Source organism: Delphinapterus leucas, chromosome 20, assembly GCF_059928025.1.
Source record: "Delphinapterus leucas isolate spDelLeu-1000000601 "Yukka" chromosome 20, BTC_Dleu_Yukka2, whole genome shotgun sequence".
Classification (NCBI taxonomy): Eukaryota; Metazoa; Chordata; class Mammalia; order Artiodactyla; family Monodontidae; genus Delphinapterus; species Delphinapterus leucas.
The window spans coordinates 7,757,124-7,771,323 of record NC_143148.1 but is presented as its reverse complement, the minus strand read 5'-3'; the positions used below and the strand labels follow the sequence as shown (position 1 = coordinate 7,771,323).

The 14,200-nt window shown below is 55.1% G+C and overlaps 1 protein-coding gene across 1 annotated transcript; it reads left to right on the top strand.

The window, feature by feature from the left end:
- Window positions 1-284: 284 nt before the first annotated feature.
- On the top strand, window positions 285-14,147 carry RUVBL2 (RuvB like AAA ATPase 2). Its single transcript, XM_022585125.2, has 15 exons — window positions 285-491; window positions 3,453-3,507; window positions 5,075-5,130; window positions 5,438-5,579; window positions 7,402-7,531; window positions 7,677-7,743; window positions 8,612-8,718; window positions 8,804-8,897; window positions 9,291-9,414; window positions 9,749-9,843; window positions 9,940-10,058; window positions 12,571-12,690; window positions 13,081-13,210; window positions 13,809-13,923; window positions 14,037-14,147. Exons 1-15 carry the CDS (start codon window positions 480-482, stop codon window positions 14,060-14,062), a joined length of 1,392 nt encoding a protein of 463 aa, XP_022440833.1. The 5' UTR covers window positions 285-479; the 3' UTR covers window positions 14,063-14,147.
- Window positions 14,148-14,200: the final 53 nt, after the last annotated feature.

Genomic DNA, 14,200 nt, shown 5'->3' with positions numbered 1-14,200 from the left:
GCGTCTCTCATTGGTGAACAGTGCAGGGTTCGCTCAGCCCCGCCCCCGCCTTGGCTGTTGGTGCGAGCTCCAGTGGGCGCTAGCTGATTGGCCTTCAGCTCTGTCAATCCGAAGCTAGAGGCCCCAAAATTGGCGGGGGAGGGAAGACGGTGGATAAGGAGGAAAGGAGGCGTGGGGGACGTGTGGTTGCCCAAAGAAGTGTTAAGAATTTTGCAATCGGCCTTAGTAAGGAGGCCTGGGTAAAAGGAGGAGGAGCCACGAGGCGTGGGGAGTGGACTCAGGAGTTCTGGGAACTCATCTTCCAGAGCGGCCTGGATGGGCGGGGCCTGAAAAGTGACGCCGCGCCCTGAAAAGTGACGCCGCGCCCCACCAGGAGAACCACCGAGATATTTGGAGGACCTGGCAGTCTAGAGGGGCCAGAACGCCTCGTTCCTAGCGCGTTTCCGTTTCCGCTAGGATATTGGCGGTTGGTGAGCATCATGGCAACCGTGGTGAGTGTCGGCGTGCGGAGGGCTGAGGCGTCTCAAGGAGGAGGGGGCTGGACGGGGACTCTTGGATCTTAGCGGAGAGGAGGCTGGGGGCCTGGACTCTTGGATCTTAGCGGATAGGAGGCTGGGGGCCTGGACTTCTGGTTCTGAGGAAGGAGGGAGCTGGGGGCCCGGGCTTCTGGATCTGAGGGAGGAAAAAAGAAGGGACTAGGATACCGGCATCCTGGGTTCAAGTGAATGCTTACGGTCTCAGTGGTCAAATCTGACTCCATCATCTTCTAGGAACTCCAACTTCCAATCCTCTGGGCGCAACTAGTGGCCAGTTCTCCAGTCCTTTGCCTTAAAGTCTGATGAGGGTTGTAGTGTCTTGGGCTCCAAGCCATCCAGCAGTCTTGGGTTGTTGATGGTGTGAATAGTACCTGAGTACAAGGGAGAAACACAGGCAGGGACCTGCCCAATGCGCTTCAGATCGTGGAGTTGCTTATTGAGTCTTGAGCCAAAAGAGAGAGTGTTGAGAACCCAGAGAGTGTCAGTAGAGAGCGGAAAGGGCCGGGGGCACAGAGGCTTAGGAACTTGTCATGGGATTGTTTTAGCCATTTTCATATTCCCAGCATTTCATCAGGACATGCCCAACGTGGATGCTCAATAAGTTATCACTTGAATGTATGCATGTGAACTCCATAAAGGAGAGACCAGGTACACTGGGCCAGGCACCTAGTACTTTTCTGAGAAACATCTGAATGAAGGAGGGATGTAGCCGTAGCTTGGCGGTTGGACGTGGCTTCCAGATGCCTCGGTTCCCATGGTGACCCCAGTCAAGATGGGGCTAGGGTCGGGATGAGAGTTAACTGGTGCCTGAGGGGCGACATGTGAGTGTTTCTGTTGTCATGGCAAAGGGGGTGGATGGGGAAGCGGAAGAGGAAAGGGCAGTGGCCACACTCCTGAGACCCAGTTCGCACGGGTATGGATGAAGTATTGGGAGTATGAGGGGATGGTAGCTCAGTTTTGTTTCCATGGGATCAGCAGGCAGCGCGGGGTAGGAGAGGCTTATGGTGAAAGGAAAGGTTTTGTAGGAGGCAGGTCTGTTTATGTTGGGATTCCTGGACCCATGTCTATTTTTTGTCTCGAGTAGAGTCTGATAGGCTGTATAGGGGTGGGTGAGAGTATGTTCTCAATCTTCTGATAGGGGTTTGGGGGCAGTGACCAACCTCCTATGAGGAGGAGTAAGTGGGAGAGTTCACAAACAAGGGAGGAGGCTTGTGACCATGCCACGGTCAGGAAGTCTGAACTCTTGGTTCCAGAGAGAGGAGGGTTTTCCTTGGGTTGGATGCCTGCATCTCCTCTCATTCTGGTTAGGAGACCTGTGAGGAGGAAGAGGGTTGGGGGCAGGTGGCCAAGGAGCTGGGTCAGCGTGCTGGCTTCTTAGGCCTCCCTTTCTTTATTCACCCCAGGCAACCTCTAATCTACTTTGTGTCTCTAGATTTATTTATTCTGGATATTTCATATAAACGGAATCATACAACATGTGACCTTTTGTGTCTGGCTTCTTTCACTCAGCATAATGTTTTCAAGGTTCATCCACGTTGTAGCGTGGATCAGAACTTCATCCCTTTTTTAAAAGAAATATTATTTACTTATTTATATAAATTTATTTATATATTTTTTTGGCTGCGTTGGGTCTTTTTTTTTATTTTTAAGAATTGTATGCTGCGTTGGGTCTTCATTGCTGTGCGTGGGCTTTCTTTAGTTGCGGTGAGCGGGGCTTCTTGTTGCAGTGGCTTCTTTTGTTGCGGAGCATGGGCTCTAAGCGCACGGGCTTCAGTAGTTGTGGCTCGCAGGCTCTAGAGCGCAGGCTCAGTAGTTGTGGTGCACAGGCTTAGTTGCTCTGCGACATGTGGGATCTTCCCGGACCAGGGCTCGAACCCGTGTCTCCTGCATTGGCAGGCGGATTCTTAACCACTGCGCCACCAGGGAAGTCCCTTCATCCCTTTTTATGGCTGAATAATATTCCGTTTTATGGCTACCCCATATTTTGTTTATCTATCCGTTGATGGATGTTTTGGGTTTTTTCCACCTTTTGGTTATAAATAACACTGCCATGAATATCTGAGTGGATCTCCATTCGGTTCTTGAATTGTCCCAGGCGGTGTTTACTCATCTCTCTCCCCCACGTGAGAAGGGATAATGTCTGACTTTGCTCTTTGGAAAGCTGGGGACACAGGAGACCTCAGTTCCTGCTTGTTGAGTGAACTCAGCACTTCAGGGCGTCATTCATTCAAACTCCAAACATTGAGCCCCAAGGGAGACCAGTGAGATGTGGGCTGTGCCCTTCATGGGACTCACATCCATTGGAGCCAAGAACATTGATCCAACAGTCTACCTTGTGAGTGTGAGATCAGACTCCCAAAAGAGGCCCTTCCTTCTGTCTGGATATCCAGAGACCCTAGAACTAGCCGGGCAGGGGCTGAGGTCAGGGAGGGCCTCCCTTAATGAGTGACGCTTGATCTGATTCAGTGAGGGGGGTGGGGAGAGCAGGCCAGACCAGGGACCTGCACATGCAAAGGCCTAGTGACAGAGAGCTGGGGCAGCGAGGCGCAAGGGGGGCCAGAACACATCCAAGTTAATGCCCACTCTGCATCTGTCCTCGCAGCTCTGGGGGACGGGGAGGACTTCTTCCTTCAGCAAATAATTCCTGGGCACCAAACATGGGCCCGGCCCTGGGGACGGGGCTGTGAACGAGACAGACACAGTCCTTGGCTTCCTGGGACTGACGGTGTAATGGGGTCAACCCACCAGCCCTAGTGGGTGACAGCTGAGGAGGATCTGGTGTTTGGGATGCCAGCCTGTCTGTGGGGAGGAGTGGAAAGGACTGCCTTGTGGGAGGCGGGCAGGAGGGACAGAGGAGGGGTTGTTGAAAGCTGGGACCGCAAAGGCTTGTACTGATGCGTCTTCCTCCAACCCCAGACAGCCACAACCAAGGTCCCAGAGATCCGCGACGTGACGAGGATTGAGCGTATCGGTGAGTGAGCGTGGGTCAGGAATAGGACCTAGCCCCTGCCTTCCCTCTGTACCCCTGACAGAGCCAGCTTACCCAGGGCCCCCAAGAGGGAGTCGGCCTGCACACCATCCCACCATCCCCCGTCCCTGCTATCTAAGGAGGGAGGTTCCTGAGTTCCAGAGCAGGTCAGATGGCTGGGGGCGGGGGTGGGGTAGACCATGCCAGGCCTCAACCCCAGGCGGTACTGCTGCTGGCTTGGCTTCCCTGGCGGGGCTCCCTGATGCCCCAGCATCCTGCTTGGAAATCGTGAAAGTGGATATTTGCTGAGTGCTGACTGGGGTTGGCCCTGCACTGACTGTCCCAAACACCAAGCACACGCATCATCTCTTTGAGGGCAGGGACCTGGTCTGTCTCCTTCCTAGCGGTGTCCCCAGCACAGGCCCTGGCAGACCAGACGCTCCACAGATAACTGTTGAATATGAGTTTGCATCCCTCGAATCCTTACAGTAGCCCCACAAGGTGCCTCTTGTGACTGTCATCCCATTTTTAGCTGAGGTGACCAAGACTCAGAGCAGGCAAGCCCCTGGTCCCAGCTCACCTGGGACCAGGAAGTTGGGGTGTAGTGGCAACAGCAGGGTGCAGCCTTTGCAAAGAGCCTGACTTGCAAGGAAGAGACTACACTTATTTGTTCACGTTCATTCATTCAGAGCTTCCAGAAGAGGCAGTAAAGCGCTCCTGGCTATGAACCTGGGTTCTGGAAGCACGCTGCTGGGTGCCACTTCTGAGCCGCATAGTGAGGGGCTAGTTGCTCTCTGTGCCTCAGTTTCCTTACCTGCAAAATGGTGGGAGAGTAGTTCACCTCCTCAGTTGACATAAGATACAATAAGGTAAAGCACTTAGCTATCAAGGGCCAGCCCTGCTGGGAGCTGAGGACCCAGGAGACTCTAGCTGCACCCAGTCCCTGCCCTCAGCCTGCCTACAGGCCAGCACAGGGGTTGACACATCTTTCCTTAAAGTGCCAGATAGTAAATCTTCTCTGTTGAAAGTGATCAATTCTGCTGCAGCAATGCGAGAGCACCCCCAGATGGTATGTGAACGAATGGATGTGGCTGTGTGCCAATAAAACTTTATTTACAAAAACAAGTGCCCACCCACAGGCTGTAGTTTGCCCAGCCCTGGTCTAGTGTAAAGCATTGGAATCCTGCATCTTCACCTCTCACTGGCCGTGTGGTCTTGGGCAAGGGACCTAACCTCTCTGAACTCCTCCTCGCCTCCATGTCAATGAGGGCCTGGGGGTGATTATTGAGCCCTGGCCATGATCCAGGGTGATAATAGCTGAGACTCTTGTTCTCAGAGTTACATGGAATGAGATTAGAACCTGGGAGGTCACTCAGGTCACCACGTAGCCTAAGAGCCATTCTTATTTACTGAGCATTTACCATGTCCGGCCATCCTCCCAGTGAGGTGGGGAATCGAGGTGCCCCTGTGACCGAGGAGGAAACCAGGGCTCGGCGGGGAAGCCCCTCAGGCCACACATCGACACGAGCTGGCTGGTAACCGTGTCTTCTGGTTCTTTCCCCACACACAGGCGCTCACTCCCATATCCGGGGGCTGGGGCTAGACGACGCCTTGGAGCCACGGCAGGTAGAGCCCAGGGGGCCGGGGTGGGAAGGCTGCTCCATGGGGGCCTTGGGCAGAGGGGACCCAGGGCTGTGGGGAGTATGGGGACTGCGTTATGATCTTCCAGACCTTTGTGCTGTATTTATAAAATTCAGCCGCATGTGCAGTTTTATCGGTCTTTAAAAAATGGGGGTGGAAAAGGCTTTTTTGGCTTTTTTCTGAAGTCCCTGCCAACATGTCCTGTTTGATCTCATCAGCCTGGAGGTGGTAGAAATGCAGTAGTAGCCCAGGAGGAAGTCACCTTGTGTGCTCTGTCACCTCCCACCCCCAGGCTTCCCAGGGCATGGTGGGCCAGCTGGCGGCCCGGAGGGCAGCTGGCGTGGTGCTAGAGATGATCCGGGAAGGGAAGATCGCCGGCCGGGCGGTCCTCATCGCCGGTCAGCCGGGTACTGGGAAGACGGCCATCGCCATGGGTAAGACACCTCTCAGGGCAGGATCTCTTCTGGCCTTGCCAGATGATCCCTCCCGTGTAAGTCAGGGTTGGGTTCAGCCACGTCTAACAGCTCAAAATGGCAGTGCCTTAAACACTATGGGTTTATTCTCTCCCATAGAATAATCTGAATGTAGGCCAATTCAGCCTTGTTGAACAGTGAAGGCTCCTACCTTCCTGCCTCCACATCACTTGCTTCCATGTCAGGGTCACCTCATGTTGCAAGAAGATGGCCTACGCTCCAGCCTTCCCATCCATACTCCATATGGGAAGAAAGAGAAAGAGGAATTGCAAAGAGGGTGTACCTGCAAGAGGTAGCTCCCCTTAAGCAGCTGTCTTGGGACTCCCACACACTCTTGCTTATATTTTATTGACTAGAACTTAATGGCTACACTCTGCTGCACAAGACAGTGAGACATTAAAACTTATTTTAATATTTTAATTGGGATCACTGCTACCCTAATAAAATGGGGGTTCTGGAACGAAGGAAGATGGGAAAGATGGGCATTGCATAGACAGCCAGCAGTCTCTTTTGCAATGCATTAGTGATTTAAGATCTTTTTACTCACAACTGTCCCTCATCCTTGTTGAGCTCCTATTCATCCTTCAAAACCCTACCCAGGCATCTTTTCATCATTGAAGCTTTCCTGGACTCTCCTCTCTTCCCACTCATTCCCACGTCTGTGCCTTGACTGTGGGGCCAGGCAGTGAGAATCAAGGTAATAGCTAGGTCTGCAGTTAAGATAAAGTAGCACTCATTTGGGTACCCTGGTGTGCCAGGCCCTGGACCAGACACTGCAGACACTAAGATGATTAAGACCAAAATCCTGACTTTAAGAAGTTTCCGGCCTGGGGGAGGTGTTCGTGGACACGATACCGTCCAGGGTGATGAACAGAGGAGGCTTCTACCTCCGATGAGGGGTGGTGGGGAGAGAAAACGGGGTGGCGGTTGTCGGGAGAGACTTCCCAGGTGAGTCAGAACCTGAACTAAGACTTGTAGGATGTCTGGGAGTCTCCTGGACAGACGGTAGGGAGCAGGACACCCAGGCACAGAGTGTGACACACATCTGTAAAGGGGACCAAGGAGAGTTCCCAGCTCACACTGGTCAGGAGGGTTCGGTGACTTCCTGTCCGGGAGACTTGGCTCAGAGCTGGGCAGAGCCCTCAGGAAGGGGAGCTGGCAGAGGGGCTCAGCGCTTGGAGTGATGGCAGGAATGGCCCCGCTGTCTACCAGCCAGCTCCAGGCCCCAAGCCATAGAGGAGGCCCGTCCCTGTGCTGGTTCCAGACCGTGACGGAGTCATGGTTGAGCACCAGTGTATCCCTGCCTGCCCTCGTAATCGCTCCTATGCAGGGTGCCATCCCGTGCCAGTGCTTGTCATGTTATCGGTCCCATTACACAGAGGGGCAAACCGGCTTGGGGAGCAGACTTCTCAAGGTCACCCGGTGCTAAGCCCTGGAGCCAGGATTCAAACCTACACAGTCCGACTCTCTTACCTTCAATTTCAGCCCCTTGTCTCTACCCCTGCTCGTCACCCCCAAGCCCTGAGGCTAAACAGCTCTTAGAGGTTAGGAGGAAGGCTTGGCAAGATTATAGAGTCATAAGGTCTGCCCTCTGCACAGCGCAGGGTTCTGATCCTCCCCATGCGGCCCTCTGTCCCCTGCCTTCTCTGCGTCTCCTTGTCTGCCCCTCTCTCCTGCTCTCCTGCCTGAGGAGGGAGAAGAGCTGGTTTGCCACAGAGCGGGTATTGGGGACCTGGTGCCAGGGCTGCCCCCACCTACCCAGGCTGCCTCCCCTCCTTCCCAGGCATGGCACAGGCCCTGGGCCCTGACACTCCGTTCACAGCCATCGCCGGCAGTGAGATCTTCTCCCTGGAGATGAGCAAAACAGAGGCGCTGACACAGGCCTTCCGGCGCTCCATCGGTGTGCGCATCAAGTAAGCAGGGGGTGATGCCAGGTCCCAGCGGCCTTGGGACGTCCCCCCCCCACCCCCGGCCCTGGCCAGCTCATCCTGCACCCAAGGGCTCACGGGAGTTGGCAATTCCTGAGGGGCTCTCTCCTTAGATCTGTTCTCTGCCCAGGGAGGAGACTGAGATTATCGAAGGGGAGGTGGTGGAGATCCAGATTGATCGGCCAGCAACGGGGACGGTGAGTCTGCTCCCGAGTCTAGGCTACCCCCAAGGCTGGAGGGTGGAGGTCAACTTGCACTTTTAACACCTGTAAACAGCCTCCTAAATTAGTCTCATCCATTGCAATTAAATTTTGAATTTTAAAAACATGGTAGGAGAATCTTTAAATATAGGGAAAGCTATTCTCCAGATAGTTCTTTAAATTAGATTTTGATTACAGCAGAAATCCGTGGCTACATCCTCCCTTTAAATATGAACAACCAAAACTCGCTTTAACTCCCTCCCCAATCCCAGTCCTTTTATGCTGCCACCTGTCCCTACAAAGGAAGCACCTCACTATGGAAACAATTCCAGGAAACAGGAGAGACTCCAATATGCTGGGAAAAGCCCAGACTTGGTGACTGTTCATCTTGTGAGGAGGGGCGTGGCATTTTGTTTTCTTAGCTTATCTCGTGGGGAGGGGCGTGGCATTTTTTGTTTTCTTAGTTGTGTTTAGCTGAGTTCTTCTGGGTTTGTGATCGACAAAAACCGCCTTTCATTTGGGTGTAGAAAAGGAGTGTTACAGTGGGACCCCTTTGGCCATTCTGTGAGACCTTAGGTCCCTGTTGTTTTTATAGATTTTGTCTTTCAGGTTTTTGTTTGCTTCTTTACTGGATTTTTAATAATAGCTTTATTAATGTGCAATTGACAGCCAATAAGCCACGCCCTTGAAGGTTTACAAGATGTTAGGCTTTGACACACATGCACCCAGGAAGCTGTCACTGCAGTTGTGACAATGGATATCTTCGTCAAGCCCCCAAAGCTGCCCCATGTCATGCTTGTTCTGAAGCTGTTAGGGAGACATTGGGCCCGTCTCTGAGCCCCTTGCCTGGCATGTCACCCCTCAGGGCTCCAAGGTGGGCAAGCTAACCCTCAAGACCACAGAGATGGAGACCATATACGACCTGGGCACTAAGATGATCGAGTCCCTGACCAAGGACAAGGTCCAGGCTGGGTGAGCAGTGGGGTCTGCACCAGGTGGTCAGGGTAGGGGAGCTCTGGCCCTTCCTTTCCTCACCCCCACCCTTCATCCCCTGCAGGGATGTGATCACCATTGACAAGGCCACGGGCAAGATCTCCAAGCTGGGACGCTCGTTCACACGCGCTCGAGACTATGACGCCATGGGCTCCCAGGTGGGCCAGGGCTCCAGGTCCCCTCGGTCAGGCACCAGGATGTTTCTCTCTCCTCCATCACCCCAGGGCCTACAGGGTCTGGATCCTCCTGTCACCCCAACCCCATGTCCCTGGTACTCCTGGTTCTTCCCTGTACCGTCTAGGACAGCTGGGGTCCCTCAGCTTGGCACTTGGCTCATGGTTTCCGGGGTCCTCCAGGAACCCCCATATCCTTCAGTGCTGTTGACTGCCCTGGTCTTGACTACCCCTTGGGCCTGGGGTTTCTGGGTGACCCCCATCTGGATTCTTAGTTCCATTCCAGGGAGCCCCAGTCTCCCCCAGACGGCCCCTTGGGGCCCCCCTTCATGCTCTTTTCTGCCCTTGTCCACACCGAACCCCACCCCGGCCCCATAGACCAAGTTCGTGCAGTGCCCAGACGGGGAGCTCCAGAAACGCAAGGAGGTGGTGCACACGGTGTCCCTGCACGAGATTGACGTCATCAACTCCCGCACCCAGGGCTTCCTGGCCCTCTTCTCAGGTGAGGCCCAGCCTTCGTCTCCCCCCGCCCCAGGGCGCCTGGCAGCTCCCCTCTCCCTCTCCCATCCACCAGTACGGCCCCCCCGTGGCGATGGCTTTTCCCCTCTTCCCCCATCCCTGTTCGCTGACTCCTGTTCTCCATCTGTCAGTGTGGTTCGTCTCTCCCCCTGTGTTGCCTCTCTGGGACATCTCCGACTCCCTGGCCCTCCCGTCGTGCTGCCACTCCAGGGGCTTGGTCTCTCTTCCCTCTGTCCCTGGCGTCCCATCCTTCTGCATCTTGGTCCACCCTCCGGCCCTGGATCCCTGTCTTGTCTCTGACACCCCACCTCCCACAGGTGACACAGGGGAGATCAAGTCAGAAGTCCGAGAGCAGATCAATGCCAAGGTGGCCGAGTGGCGGGAGGAAGGCAAGGCGGAGATCATCCCCGGCGTGAGTACTGGGACAGGGCCAGGGCAGGTGACGTTGCGGTGGGGGAGAAGAGGGGACACAGGAGGTGGGTTTGACATCCGCCCCCCTGACCCCCAGGTGCTATTTATCGACGAGGTCCACATGCTGGACATTGAGAGCTTCTCGTTCCTCAACCGGGCCCTGGAGAGTGACATGGCGCCTGTCCTCATCATGGCCACCAACCGCGGCATCACCCGGTGAGCCACTGCCGGCCCCTCAGAGGCCCCTGGGGAGAACGGGGACCTCTGGGTGGTGGGAACGGTCACTGGGTAATCAGGGCACGTTTGGTGAGCACCTCGTTACGGAGGGGTGGGCTTGGCTATTCCCAAGCTTTGTGGCCCAGACAAGACAGTGTACTTTCCCCTCAAACTAAAGTAGGTGGCTGGTCAGGGCTGGTGGGCAACTCTGCTCCACAAGGAAGTCCAGGTGCCATGTTCTTTGTGTTTTCTTGTTCCGGTAGCCCTTAAGGCTCCGGTTCCCAAACTGTGTGCCAAGGCACCCAGGGTACTGCAGAGAACACAGGAGTGCTGTGGGATGTTTTTTTTTTAATTTTTGGCTGCACTGGGTCTTCGTTGCTGTGCGCAGGCTTTCTCTAGTTGCGGCAAGCGGGAACAACTCTTAGTTGCGGTGCATGGGCTTTTCATTATGGTGGCTTCTCTTGTTGCAGAGCATGGGCTCTAGGTGTGCGGGCTCAGTAGTTGTGGAGCCAGGCTGTAGAACGCAGGCTCAGTGGTTGTGGCGCACGGGCTTAGTTGCTCCGCAGCATGTGGGATCTTCCCGGACCACGGCTCGAACCCATGTCCCCTGCATTGGCAGGCAGATTCTTAACCACTGTGCCACCAGGAAAGCCCCTGTGGGATGTTTTAAGGTTTTAAGGGATGCACAGTGACATGTTTTGAACGCTGCAGAAACTACTACAATTAAGTTGCTTACACCTAACTGCTTAATAGAAATAAAGGGAACGAAGCTTAGTATTTCTCTTGACCTAAGGATACCATGGAAAAATTCCTGAGACATGAAGGGTACCAGACGCCATAAAGCTCGGGAACCTCTGCCCTAGGGTGTCGCTGTGCCATGTCCTCCCTGCTGGCTCTTCCCCACCTCATCTACGTTTCAAGAGTCCACAGGAAGGGAGAAGGAAGTGGAGGGCAGAGAGCTCGCAAGAGGCTGGGGCCCAAAGGCTGCACTCAGCATGGCCACCTGGACCCATTACCCAGGGCTGCTCAGGTGTGTGGCAGCACCTGGCTGCACAGTAGCCCAGGGACCAGCACCTCCAGAGCAGCAGCCTTGTGCCAGCTGTAGTGCAGGGAAGACAGGGGCATGGCTACCAGGGGCAGCAGGCAGGTTGTCCTTGGCTCTGTGCTTGGCCCTTTTCCAGGATGAACTGCTCGGCCCCCTCAAAATAAGCTCGGGAGGTAATATTGTCTCAGCCCTGCTTTATTTTTGTTATTATTTTTTTGGCAATGCATCACAGCTTGCAGGATCTTAGTTCCCCAATCAAGGGTCAAACCCGTGCCCCCTGCAATGGAAGCGCGGAGTCCTAACCACCCGTACCACCAGGGAATTCCCTCAGCCCCGTTTTAAAGATGGGGACAGCAAGGCCTGGTAACTTGCCCAAGGTCACACGTAGAAGGTGGCAGGGCCAGAATTTGGTATCCAGATGACAGGGTTGGACGAGACCAGCTGAGAGCATGTTTGTAGCAGCTGCAGGTCAGGCTGTGGGAACAGGGGTGTCTCTTATGAGGGGCAGCAAACGCAGTCATTCCTCTGCAGATTCCGTATTTGTGGATCTGCTTACTCGCTACAGTTGATTTGTAGCCTCCAAATTGGTATCCATCACAGTTTGGCGGTCATTCACAAACGTGTGCAGAGCAGGAAAAAATTGAATCGCCCATGGCAGACCGTCCAGGCGAGGGTCAAAGCAGGCAGTGCTTTGCCTCCTAGTTTCAGTTCACGTGCTGTAAATAAGTGTCCTTTTCCTGATCTGTTTAGTGCGACATTTGTCACATTGTATGCTTTTTGTTCCTGGTCATTTTGCTGTTTAAAATGGCCCCCAGCTGTCCAGTGTCGCTAAGCGCAAGAAGGCAGGGATGTGCCGTACAGAGAAAACACATGTGTTAGATGAGCTTCCTTCAGGCACGAGTTCAAGTGCTATTGGCTATGAGTTCAGCATGAATAAGTCAATAATATATATTGAATAAGGTGTCTTTAACCTGAAACCGGGCTATCTATTGGTTGGTTGCCAAAAATTGTGACCAGAGGCTCACAAGAGCCTAACCCTGTATTTGCTAGTTGAGTGTTCGCCTCCACTTTGTAGAACACAGCTACCATGAATAATGGGAATCTGCTGTTTCCTAGCACCACGTGCCAGGCCTTGTGCTGGGCCAGGTGCAGCCGGGGACAGGACCGGCACAGTTGCATCTCTTGTGGAGCCCTGTGTCAAGCAGAGGAGTGGGACCTTGATCCAGTAACCCTGGACACAGATATCTAGCTAAAGCCAGCTCAGCTCCAGGGGATTGATGCAGTCAGGGGGTGGCCGCGCCGTCGGGCAGTGACACCAGCGCGGAGCTGAAGGCTAACCGGTATTTGGTCCAGTGAGCGGGCTGTGGCCGAGGGGGTTGGTAGGGGTGGGGTGTTCTGAGTAGAGGGAATGGAGAGCCAGGTTCTAAGAGCATCACCCTGACAGCTTCCCTTCCCCCTCCCCCCCAGGATCCGGGGCACCAGCTACCAGAGCCCCCACGGCATCCCCATTGACCTGCTGGACCGCCTGCTTATCGTCTCGACCTCTCCCTACAGCGAGAAAGACACAAAGCAGATCCTCCGCATCCGGTGCGGGTGGGGGGCCCCCCTGGCCTTCCGGGGCAGGACCAGGCTGCAGGCCTGAGAGGCAGGGCTGGTGTCCACCCTGTTTGACACGTGGCAACACTGAGGTCTGAGGGGGAGGTCACTGGGCCTGCCAGAAGCAGGACTGGGCTGGGCATCCAAGCAGTGGCCTATGATGGGGGGATGCTCTTTGGAGAAGGGAGGGGTTGTGCCGGTGGCTGACTTTCCTTGTGGAAAGAGCCCTGGAAGGGAGAGGCTCAGGAGGCCCAAGGTTTGGGCCCAGCCTGTGCCTCGGTGGCTCTTCTGTGCATCTGAGGACATGGACTCCACGTGTACCCCAGAGGTCCAGCAGTGCCACGGCCCTGGCTGAATGCCACCTACGCCCCCTGCCCGCAGGTGTGAGGAGGAAGACGTGGAGATGAGTGAGGACGCCTACACAGTGCTGACCCGCATTGGGCTGGAGACCTCGCTGCGCTACGCCATCCAGCTCATCACGGCCGCCAGCCTGGTGTGCCGGAAACGCAAGGTCAGCGGCTGCGTCTGCCCAGGGGTCAGATGAGCGAGTGGAGGACATGCTACTACTCCCAGGGCTTTCCCTGGGCAGTTGCATTTAGTCTCAGAACCCAAATTTTCAAAGGCAGGGCACTTTGGTCTCTCGGGTTAATTTCTGTGGCTCCCAGCCTGACACACGGGAGGTGCTGAGTAAATATCTATTGGCTGCAAGTTGATGCCGTTAAGTCCATTTTACAGATGAAGAAACTGAGGGGTGGGGGGGCTTCCCTGGTGGCGCAGTGGTTGAGAGTCCGCCTGCCAATGCAGGGGATGCGGGTTCATGCCCCGGTCCGGGAAGATCCCACATGCCGCGGAGCGGCTGGGCCCGTGAGCCATGGCTGCTGAGCCTGCGCGTCCGGAGCCTGTGCTCCGCAACGGGAGAGGCCACAACAGTGAGAGGCCCACGTACCGCAGAAAAACAAACAAAAAAAGAAACTGAGCAGTGGGGAGGTGGGGCCCACAGCCACGAGGTGGCCACGGCAGGATTTGAATCCAGGCGACCTGGCCCCAGAGTCCTCACCCTGACCCACCTCCTGGGAGGGGCCCCACTGAGGTCTCAATTCCCCTATCAGGGCACCGAGGTACAGGTGGATGACATCAAGCGGGTCTACTCGCTCTTCCTGGATGAGTCGCGCTCCACGCAGTACATGAAGGAGTACCAGGACGCCTTCCTCTTCAATGAGCTCAGTGAGTGTCCCCCTCCCCGCCTGCCCCAGAGAGGGAGGAGGGAGCCCAGCCTGGAGAGCTCAGGCCCTGCCCTCGGGGCCACACTGACCACATGGCCTTCCTTCTCCCGACAGAAGGTGAAACCATGGACACCTCCTGAGCTGATATCACCTTCACCCCCACTTCCCCATTTTCTCCCAGAGTTCTGACACTGTGACTTTGTATAAAATGGTTCTGAAACTGGACCTATTGTGTGTGTTGTGTGTGCACGTACACAGGCGCACACACCCTGAGACCC

Bases quoted from the DNA above. Each gene is read 5' to 3' on its own strand.
- RUVBL2 (XM_022585125.2), top strand. The intron at 5,580-7,401 runs GTAAGACACCTC...CCTCCTTCCCAG, and splicing joins GAAGACGGCCATCGCCATGG to GCATGGCACAGGCCCTGGGC. The intron at 12,691-13,080 runs GTGCGGGTGGGG...CCCTGCCCGCAG, and splicing joins AAGCAGATCCTCCGCATCCG to GTGTGAGGAGGAAGACGTGG.